This window comes from Chaetodon trifascialis, chromosome 23, assembly GCF_039877785.1.
Source record: "Chaetodon trifascialis isolate fChaTrf1 chromosome 23, fChaTrf1.hap1, whole genome shotgun sequence".
NCBI lineage: Eukaryota > Metazoa > Chordata > Actinopteri > Chaetodontiformes > Chaetodontidae > Chaetodon > Chaetodon trifascialis.
The window spans coordinates 14,091,118-14,102,722 of record NC_092078.1 but is presented as its reverse complement, the minus strand read 5'-3'; the positions used below and the strand labels follow the sequence as shown (position 1 = coordinate 14,102,722).

Sequence of the window (11,605 nt, the reverse complement as noted above, 5' to 3'; positions counted from 1 at the left end):
AAACACAGCCAAGAATCTGACCACCTAGTGGCTAAAACGCCTTGCTGTTGATGCCATATACACGTTTTGTTTTTTTGGGGGGTTTTTTTAAATAGTGTCTAGTCTCTGTTCTTGGCTGTTGCAGTTATGGAGCAAAATTTGCATTTATGCTACAAAATGCATGGTAATCTCATAAGTCAAGCGTTGTATTGGCAGGTCGGTATAGAGGTGATACAGCAGTCATTATTCTGACAGTATAACGCTAAGTTGATCAAGCAATTTAACTGTCACACACTGCTGTATTTTCTGAAGGCCCCTGCAGTAAAACATCTCTATCCTCCCCGTATCCCTCCACTCTTCCCTTCATGCCACTCTGCTCTCACTCACATTCATTGGCCATCCACGCCATGCCGTAATTTAGGATCCACTGTCATCGCCATTTGGCCCGCTGCCAATTTAATTACCATAGAAGCTAACTATTAACAGCTAGCAGCCAGTGTCAAGTCACACATCAAATCTGTGGTCATGAGGGGCTGCATAAAGCCCCTGCTGGCAGAGACTCAAATCCAGGGACCTCTCCCAGAACAACCATAATAGATCACTGTTTAATACAGAAGTAAGTAGTTGAGTTAATTTAGATTGATTGTTTACCCATGGCCGTTGTTTTCCACACTGGAACAAGTAACAGACGACATGTAACAGTATTACAGTAATCAGATCATTTAGAGTCGATGATGTCGCTGTAAAGATGATATAGCTGGGGTGGCACGGTGACACGTGGTAACACTGTCGCCTCACAGCCAGAAGGTCTCGGTTCGAATCCCGCTGTGGGCGCTGGGGCAGTGTCCTCCACCTTGTTTTGGTGCCTGCTGCTGGAGGAAAAAGGGGGCCTTTCTGTGTGGAGTTTGCATGTTCTCCTTAAAAAATCCCTACTAAAAAAGAAGATCACCACCTGACCAATAGTAACAAGAAGGAACTCGGTCCTCAGGCACCGCCGTCGACTGGCAGCCCACCACTCCTTGTCTGTCACAGAGGAAGGACTGACCAGCATGGGTTAAATGTGGAGGAAGCAATTTCATCGAAGCATGGCATGTGCATGTAATGTTGCTGTGTGTACTGAATAGCATATGCATGTTGTGTTGTGTGGGGGATTAATAAAGGAAGGACCCTAATCTTAGTTCAATGTTGGAGTGATTATTATATTTTATTCCAACATGGCGTCTCTTTCTTTCTTACTTTAATCGTATTCAAAATGCATCTGTCTAAGTACTTTCAACGTAATCAAAGTACACTGTATGGACAAAAAGCTTGTGGACATTTGAACAAGGTATGTGAAAACCCTCATCTTACACTTGAATACACTTCCAAAACCATCTGCTTTAACAGCTTCTTCTGTTCTGGTAATGTTTGGTTCAGCCACAAGCGGTTGGCCGCTGATATTTGATAATCCGCACCTGACTGGGAAACCCATCTCTTTATGGAAAGGGACAAACACAAAGCGTGTACTTAACTGAAACTAAGAGTGTTTTCACCTGTTTGGTTCGGTTCAGATAAACTGTGTGTTCAGTTTGTTTGGGCTGGTGCGAAAGCTGCCAATAAAACTACGGCGCTACGTGTTTGCAGTGTGAAAGCCAGACTTTGAAACGTCCAGATCAACTGAACTGAACGTCCGGTGTGAAAGCAGCAAACGGGACCCAACCCAAACCAGACTACCACATGCTATGAGAAGACTTGTAAAGAGATCCAGATTTAAATGTAAAAATGTAGGTTGTATGTCTTAGTAAATTACATCAAAACACCCCAAAAAGAACCTCTCAGCAGACCAGCGTTACAATCATACAAATATATTAGTTTGTTTTATTCAATTATATCCAATAATACGTCTCCCTTGACTTTGTGTAAGTTATTATAGAAATAAATACAGATCATATTGCAAATGCAGAGACAAGAGTTTGGGATAATAGTGTTGAGGAGGGGAGGGGGGATTAAGGGGTTAATGGGGTTCAAGAGTAAATATTGGGTAAAGACTGTTTCGTTGAAGGTGTCCAGTAACTGATTGGCGCATGCATGCTTGTAGTCCCGCCCATCTGTGATCCTCTACCTCCACCCAGGTGTTTCAAAGTCCCATGGCTCTCTGTAGTCCTTTACAGCTCCTTCCTCCATGTGATCCATGGGTTTCGATGGCATATAGTAGTTGTGTTATTCCACCTTGCCAGCAACAGGGGGAATTATTGCACCCCAACCACATTTGCATGGATATATTTATATATAGAGATATATAGATATATTTTTTGCCCCATTTGTATACAAAAATAGTGTCATTGTGGCTTTGACAGCTGGAAGACTGAAGCACTCTTTTTGCATTTGGAAGACAAGAAGGAAAGTAAGAGTATGGTGATTTCCTTAAAATCTTTTCTGGAAGACTTCATCACAATATCATCCATGCAGTAGAAAGAAGAGCAAAAAAAAAAAAAAGGAAAAAGAAAAAAGTCAAAAAATCCTTCAACGATCGATCACAGGATCACACACACACACACACACACACACACACACACACACACACACACACACACACACACACACACACACACACACACACACACACACACACACACACACACACACACACACACACAGGTAGAAGGTGTGTGTGTGTTTGAGGGAGAGACAGACTGTGAAGGAGCAGTCCACATGCTGCTGGTGAGCCAATTAAAATCCCGTTAAGAGATCAAAGGTTAGAGGTCAATCAGCCGGTCCTTGATTGACAGGTGAGTGCTGGAGGATTGTGGGGGGAGGAGGTTTGAGACCCCACAGTCTTAGCGTACTTTGCTTTTCTCTCTTGGTAAATCGAGTTCTATTGTTCAATATCCCACATTATGTGATAAGGGAACAGACACAGATATGCATTTAAACAGCAAAATAAACACAACAAATCAACAAACACACATGGACAGACCAACAATGCTTCATAAAGGGCGTTACAATGAATACCAATACTCAGAATTCCTCATATCATTTCATTACAAGTCACAGTACCTCCACTGAGAAATACCCAAAATACAATCCATACTGTTTTTTAAAAAAACAAAAACACTTGAAAAAAGGGGTAAATAAAGGCATTGTAGCATAGAGTACAATGTAAAGTCACCACTAACACGTTGTTGGTGCATTAGCTTGGGAGAGGTGAAGTCCCTCCATGATCTGTTTGTAAAGGTCACCCCATTTAGCCACATCTGCGCTGGCTTGGTGCAGGGTGCTGTGTGTGTGTGTGTGTGTGTGTGTGTGTGTGTGTGTGTATACAATGCAGATGTGTCCAGGGATTGTGGGTGTGCTTTAAAAAAACACAGCCTGATTTTCAGACTTCAAGTTAACCAGTTGGTTAATACTATACAGGATGTGACACTGGGTGATTCCAGTATAAAAGCACTTTTTATGAGGAGTCTGGGGAGAAAAAAAAAAAAAAAAAAAAGGAGAGAGAAAATCTGTCCGAGGACGGCGTCACTCTTTTGTCACGTGAGCCTCTCTCTCTTCCTCCCTCTCTTTTTTGTGTTTTCTGCTGCATTGCAGATGTGGTGAAGGGACTCCACCTCAAAGTAATGCACGCACACACACACACACACACACACGCGCACACACATACACACTTAAACAGCAACCCATCTCACAAAAAGGGCAAAGTGTTAGAAAAATAAAAGCTCTAATAAAGCACGCAGTTGGGTTCTATATCAATATTAATCCTTTTCTTTTTCCACACCCTCCCAGATAATGTGGCTGCACCTTGTTAATGGAGTTTATTGCTTTCTGCCCAAGGACTCATGCTCATTGATTTGGCCTCTGATTTATCCTGTTTTCCTCTCTGCCTATGCTTTATTCCCTCTGTTCTCAGCTACACATAATGGACATACAGAGATATTCAATCACAGTTACACAACGATTACACACAAAGACCAAATCTGATGAGAGGGTTCTAGAAAACACACATATACTGGCACACACACGCACACATACATACATACATTCTGCCTCCAGGTTAAAGGGAAGTTGTGTTTGCAAAAAAGGGATGGGTTAGAGGAAGTGGAACTTCAAAGGGAGGCTGTGAGGGCATGAGTTAGCTCCACCACAGAATGGGACACATGCCTCTCTCTCTCTCTCTCTCTCTCTCTCTCTCTCTCTCTCTCTCTCTCTCTCTCTCTCTCTCTCTCTCTCTCTCTCTCTCTCTCTCTCTCTCTCTCTCTCTCTCTCTCTCTCTCTCTCTCTCTCTCTCTCTCTCTCTCTCTCTCTCTCTCTCTCTCTCTCCTTCACAACCCTGGATGACCCTCTCTGCAGTCATAATTCGCTCAGTAAGCAGGGAGGGCCCTGACTCGGAAGAAATGGGAGGGAAGGGAGTCCCCGGAGAGAGAGGTATGTGTGTGTGTGTGAGGTGTGAAGCGTGCAGCTGAATCAGATATACATCATTTAACCCCCTTCGATTTCCACACGTTCACATCAACGCCTCTCCCTTTTCTCAGAGACTCCAAAGAAATGGCGATGTCAAGCCCTCCAGAGGGCCAATATTTAACATTTAAAAGCTGAATCCAGGAGCATTCATCAGCGAGTTAAAAGCAGTAAATTCAGCCATGGGGGGTTCCACTAATCAAACACGTGTCTCAGATAGATGGCCGCCGAGATAAATGGCAATCTTTACATCCTGTAATTCACGCGGGATCGTTCCGAGTGAAGCCTGAAGGCCGGAGAGCAGACAGGCCGGAATAGAGAGGCTGATTCCAGGCTTCACACAAACGACTCACAGCTGTATGAACACTGCAACACACACGCACATGCAATCATGCAAACTTTCCACGCGAAATAAATGATTGTGTGATTCTACCTTTCCGCAAAGTGAAATCAATAACACTGCAAACAGACTGAGACGCACATTTTCACGCCTCCTCGGGATTACTCTGAGTACAACAGATAATATCCGTTACCGCCACTGCTTAAAATGACACTAATTAGTGTAAATGAAAAAATGGATGAGAAGTGCAGGCGCCAACTTAAAGCACGAGGATGAGGATGAGGATGAGGATTCAAATAGCAGTCTGCTAACTGGAGTAAAAGCTGACCTATCAGCATCTTCTGCAGCGGCAACATGAACAGATACTGATGACTGATGCGACTTTAAGTGGCTGATGGATCATTTGTCCACACAATATCTCAGTAAACAGAGATAAGGATCCATCGCTCACTTAGATGTCAGTGTGGCGTGACGCTCAGTCACGAGATCAGATGGCTTGGTTTAATAAAATCTTGGCTCTCGTTGCTTAAAGTCACTCCAACGCAGAGTCTGAGGCAGGAAATGAGACGACTGTAGACCTACAAACGAATACAGTCTGATTCACGTCCTCTTTTCCACAAATGCCACCTCGTGTGCTATTATTTTTTCTTACACCTGCACAGGCAAATGCATCAAGAGACATTAACTGACCGTGTGTGAAACTGGCGAGTTCCCCTTTAAACTACGCTTGAGTGCATGATGATGCATTGCTTTATTGCCCATATCTCTAATCTAAAGCAGACATACATTTTTTCATCATTTCCCATCGTCCAAATGAACAGCTTGAACATAAAATCTTAGCCCTTAACTCTCCTTCACAGCTGCTTGTCTTTTGGTTCAAAGTCACCTTGAATTCTGGAAACAACAAACACGACACGCACACATAAGAAAATATTGCAACGTAGAATTTCCCAGCCCTTAAAATACAGTAGTCGCCCCCCTCGTACAGTATCTCTCTATCTAGTCCCAGACAGTCTTAATTCTATCGTCGCTGGCATGAGCCTGATTTAATTAAATATTTGTATAATTACTTTGCGAATAGTACTCAAACACTGTGTTCTGGATTTAGCGATCCATAGGGGGTGGCTGGTCAGACGCGCCAACCTGAGGGTCTATTTAACAGTTTAATTAAGGTCTTTAGTGTGTAAGTGAGGTTTTAACAGTAGCTTGTGTTGAATAAATCAAAACATAATGGGAAGAACTCTCTAATGGGCTGCAATTCATTGAACTGAGCGGTTTTCTTTATTCCTCACAAGCCCTTCATTTAGTTAGATTATCTCTCTTTGTCCTTACCTCCCTTCCTGCCTCAAACTATCTCTTTTCACCCACCCCCCCCCGCTCTCGTCCTCTCTCCAGGCAAGCTGCGGTAAACTTTGCTTCATCTCTCAGGTAGCAGATTACTTTGCTCAGCAGCTCGCCTTTATTCTGTCCGGGTTATCGGCTGTTATTATTTACAACCACAGGTTAGAGGGGAGCAGAGGATTGCATGAAATGGGTAGTGCATGTAAATGTGTGTGTGCGAGGCTCTCTCCACATTACCATAATTCCCTCTTAAAACTCTTTCTGCTCTCCTCATCACCGCAAATTATTTTCCCTAAAAATCTCCCCTCCTCTCTCCGCCGCCTTCGCGGCGTCCCTCTCTCCGAGCCCCGATCATCAATCTAACCTCGCCTTTACCTCCCGAACACACAGGACTCCCTCGCTTCCCGCAATACACAAACATTATGCAGAAACAATTACCCTGCCTGGCACATTGTACCAAGAAAGTCTGATATGAGAAATGATTGCTTTTCGTGCTGAATGGAAAGAACAAATGGAAACACACAAAACAAGATCCCTGCATAAGAATGGTGATTTTTTTTTTTTTGTCTTGTCACTTCCTTTACCTGGAGAGTCAATCAGATAAGAACGAGAACAATGTGATCAAATATAACAAGGTAATCTTTCCATCTTCTTTTCTAACAATCATCATACTGCTTAAGTATCAGATTCATTCTTTATATTTGACTTTGGTTTCTTTTTTCTCATCCAAACAACACAGTTTTAATACATATCTATGGACTTTCAATCATAACAGTACAAAATGACAAGAAGCCTGAAGAAGGCTTGAATTCCTTTGCATCGTGACCAAAGTCTCCAGGGGAGATGTATGGTCATTCATACGAACATGCTCAGACCAGGTCTACAAAAATCTGCTGCATTTTGAATGAAATAAAAAAAAAAAAAAAAAAAAAAAAGTCCTTCAGTGGAGCTGCTCATAGGAAGTAGAGATGCACCGATATTGGATATCAGTCCGATACTGACTGGATCAGATACCGTGACAATGGGCCGATCTAGAATCAGATAATATTATTTGAATAAATATTAATTCAGTATATTTATATCTATGCTGCCTTTCATGTAAGGGAATGATCCCAGTCCACAGGGACGCTTTCAGCTAACCCATGAGCCAATATCCAAAGCCCAGGTGTCGCTATGACTGACAAAGTCGGATCGGTGCATCACTAGCTGAGAGCAGTCGAAACGAGTGGCTTGTAGGTGACTGCGTGAAAGCAAATGAGCAGCAAAGGCTGAGATATCCTGACTTTTAGCCAATAGCATGGATCAACTTCCAAAATGACTGGACCTTTCATTTCCCATAATACAGTGTGATAGCATCTTTCATTGGACTCTCCATGCCTGGTAACCACCCTCATCTTTCACACCTCACGCTCAAGCTCTGACCCTCAACCTGGGACATTTTGTTAGGTGAATCTTGTGTTGGCTCCAGGTTTGGTTATGTCCAAATGTAATATATGGAGGGAATTTACACATCAAATTCTATTCAAAGGTCTTGGGGAGTGCTGCTGCTTATGCAACAAAAGTGGCTCCAGAGGGAGCTGTGTAGCCCGCAGGTCACCTCTGCTTGAGGCTAGGCGAGCTGCTTGATGCTACATTAGCGGCTACTAGCAAGACACACCACAGTCTCCAACTGAGCTAGTATGAATGGAAGTGTTGCAACAATCGGTAATAAATGAAAGCAAAAAAATAGCTTTGTGGACCCAGTTGGGTTCAGGTCAGGTTGGGTCTTAAAGATGCAGGTGCAGCCCAGGTTCAGGTCTCAGCTTCAGGCCTTTGTGGTGCTGCACTCCACAGCTCCAGTTTGCAATGCAGTGCGTTCGACCCGTGAGACTTTAATGTCTCCAATCTCAACTTAAATTACTCAAGCAATGTCACTTTGAGTAAGCTTTGACAAGTGAAATGGGTGCAGTGCCCCTTTAAGAAGTAGCCCACGAACAGCATCATATTTCTGGCTTAGGGACAGTGACAGGGCAGCTGTTATTATATGCAAAAAATAGAGCTTTTTAATTCATCATGAGCACAATGATGATGCAATAATTAAATAAAAACCCATTTTTTATCTTTATTTTTTAGACAACAATCCCACACTGAGCAACAGAGGGTCCACAGACAGCGTGTGGGCCGTGGGGGTTTGTGCGACGCATGGCCAGTTGCAGTGGAAAAAAAGCCACTGCAGTTCAATCACAAGCTACACAGTCAGGCTCCATCAGTACCCCATCCCACTGATGATATCCTCATCATCTCCCAGAACCTGCACACACACACACACACACACTCATCACCATGTCAACATGTGCGTGTGCATTTGTGAATGTGTGTGTTAATGCATGTCATTGTGTTAAGTCTTTTCTGCGAGCATCGCTCATGGATATCAGGGCTCCGAAGTGTGTGCACACAGTATACACACCTTGGCGTGTGTGGAAATGTCAGTGTAATAATGAGTGTGTGTGTGTGTGTGTGTGTGTGTGTGTGTGTGTGTGTGTGTGTGTGTGTGTGTGTGTGTGTGTGTGTGAGAGTGTGTGTGGTAATGCAGTGTGCCGAGGGAGCTCTTGGCCCCTCGTTTAAGGGTCGAAAGATTCTGATCAGCCCCAGACTCTATTAACAGAGCCAGAGAGGACGGGAGGGGTTTTCTTGTGCCGCCGAGTGGAAAATTGAGTCCATGTCACAAACTAATCAAATCGCGCCAAAGGTGAATGGAAGAAGAAGGGAGCACACGCACACATGCACACACACATGCTCTCTCTCTCACACACACACACAAGCAGGGCTGACAAGTATCCAGGCCATCTCACAAAGTCGCTGACACACACAGAAGATGTGAACTGAGCAGATGGCTGCAGAACAAAAGTCTGCATGAGTCTCTGTGACGGCCTTGCATTAGCATGGCTCCGTGTCAGGCTAACATTAGCATGGAACCCTTTGGGGAAATAAAAACACGACCCATTTGTAAAGTGTGCGGTGCAGAGGGACGGATTCGACCACTGCACCACTCGTGGTAAAACCAGGAAGACCTCGGATATTTGGTTGACTGGAAGGATGTCACTAATGATGGCGAGGGGGCGTGTGGGATCTCCTTCCAGCAGGTTAAACACGCTGTTGTGACATGCCAGACGATGTTAGGCCACTGTACACCTCTTCATGGAGTTATTGCTTTTGTATCCCAGGCTTTGATAATCACAGAGGTTATTAAATAAGAAGGTGGAGGGCTGGTGTGGATGGGGGTCTGTGAAGGTAAAAGGGGCTTCCTGTTGGCCAGCTCTGCCCGGACCTGCTCTTTTCTCAAACTTTACACCAGTGCATTGTGGTATGCGGAGCTCTCATGGAGTCAGTGTTCCAGGTGGGGGGGTGGGGGGTAGCCCTAAGAACCCTGTTCTGGTGTCCGCTGGTGCCCAGTGCCCCCCCGTGTCCTCCACCCCTCTCCCCACCCATGTCTCTGAGCGCTAGGAGGAGGAGGTTTTGGTTTTGGATTGAGGGTCCTTCTTGCCGTTCTGCAGCACTGGCGAGTCACTGGAGGTCTTGGGCGTTTTCCTGGGTGGGCTCTGCTCAGCAACGTCGTGTAGAGAGGGCTCCCTGTACATGGCCACTGGGGAGGGAGAGGGTTGCAAATAGGTAAGAGTAGGTAAAGACAAGTGACAGCAAATTTTCAGTTTCTGTCTGTCTTTTTTGATTTAAGCAATACGAACTTGACTGTATTCATTCAAACATAAGTTAGCTTCAGACAGACATGGGAAACAGCGGTAGACAAAATAACATCGAGGAGTAAACAGAGAGGATCCTGACGCTGGATTACTCCCAAACCTTTCATTTAAAGGTGCACTGATTCATGTTCTTACACAAACAACGTGTCAAATAAGGATCTGTAATGTAACAGGGGCTGTTCATCGTGACTCAGCAGTTCAGCTTCAACTGTTCTGGTTCCAGCAGAAGCAGGTGGCTGTTTGCAGGGGGAAATAAAAGCTTTGATAAAGTCACTGTCTCCACTACCTGCACAGGAACAGCAAGCAGGTTAGCAACCTGCCAGGGAACACGGCGGAACATTTAGCAGCTAAAGAGGCCGATATTTCCCTCAGGAGTCGGGGGAAACCAAGGAAGCCATCCGGTGGGCAGACACATCATTTCTAATCAGTGATAATGCTGCTCTGCGTCTGCTGGATGTGGAAATAATAACTTTATCTGTCAAGAGTTCAACGTAAACGACTAACCTACTGCAAAGTAAATCTCATAATGTTTGTAAATGTAAATGTACAAAGCTTGGGTCAGTGTCATATAATAATGTAAATGCTGTACAGCATGTCACCTTCAGGAGGAAAAAGGTAAAGACTGAACTCGACAGGAATGTGTATGAACGTATGAATGTTAGTACCTTCAATGAGTTTGGGCAGGAAGTGTGCGGCGCCCTTCGTCTTCTTGACGCGGTTCCCTTTCATGACCTGTCCGTCTCGGTTGATACCGATGTACCACGCCCGACCCGACTGGGTCTGTCTGTACAGGATGGACGAATAGGTGACGTAATAGTTCTCGAACACACACTCCTTAAACTTACACTCCGGCGTGAAGTGCTCCTGAAAGACACGTGCACAGAGACAAAAGCGCACACATCAGGTCAGTGGAGAAGAATGATACATGGTCTGCCATTTTTTATCTCTTCTATTATTTATATATTTACTCTCCAATTCCACTGGCTCAGCTGGGAATGGGAGGAAATGGGCCCCACATTTCATCGTGACAGGGTTACAGGAGCATCTGTGTCTGCATTAACAAACTGCACACACACACACACACACACACACACACACACACACACACACACACACACACACACACACACACACACACACACACACACACACACACACACACACACACACACACACACCAACATGTGCACATGCCTATTTGCCACATGGACAAAGTGATTCCAGAGCTGGGATGCCATAACTCAGCAGGTTCAGTTTACCTGTAACAAACAACAATCAACTGGATCCTTCACCCCTCTATAGTATAACTACCCAACCATCAGCCTTCAGCTCTCTCTGTCTCTCTCTCTCACACACACACACAAACACAGAGCTCTGCATTAGACAATACGTCAACAGCGGGACATCCCCCTCCCTCCATCTCCCTCTCGTTACAGCGCTCACATATTCCCTCTCTATCTCATATTCTGCCTCTCCTCCTCCACTTCACTCCTTCCATCCCTCCGTCATTTGGTAACCTTGTTGAGGAACAAACCAATTTGCAGGATTGATTTGGAGCCTTGATGTGACGGGTGAGCAGAAAAGGCCTGAATAAGGAGTTTGCTCTCTCTCTCTCTTTCTCTCTCTCATTTATTTCTCACTCACCCTTCTCACCCTCTCCTCCTCCCGCTCTCTGTCTGCTGTCTCTTCTCTCTCTCTGCATGTCTGCCACCGCAGGCGCAGGGCCTTAACGCCTGCCTATATCCATTGTACTGCACATAAACAAGCTAATTAC

At 44.7% G+C, this 11,605-nt stretch overlaps 1 protein-coding gene across 1 annotated transcript in view; it reads right to left on the bottom strand.

Moving 5' to 3' along the window:
- Window positions 1–9,573: 9,573 nt before the first annotated feature.
- The window catches only part of fgf11a (fibroblast growth factor 11a), a 69,165-nt gene continuing 67,133 nt past the window's right edge, over window positions 9,574–11,605 (bottom strand). The window contains exons 4-5 of the mRNA XM_070993124.1: window positions 10,497–10,695; window positions 9,574–9,716 (exon numbers count right to left, since the gene is read on the bottom strand). Coding sequence (XP_070849225.1) covers window positions 9,574–9,716; window positions 10,497–10,695 — 342 coding nt within the window. The remainder of the gene's footprint in view (window positions 9,717–10,496; window positions 10,696–11,605) is intronic.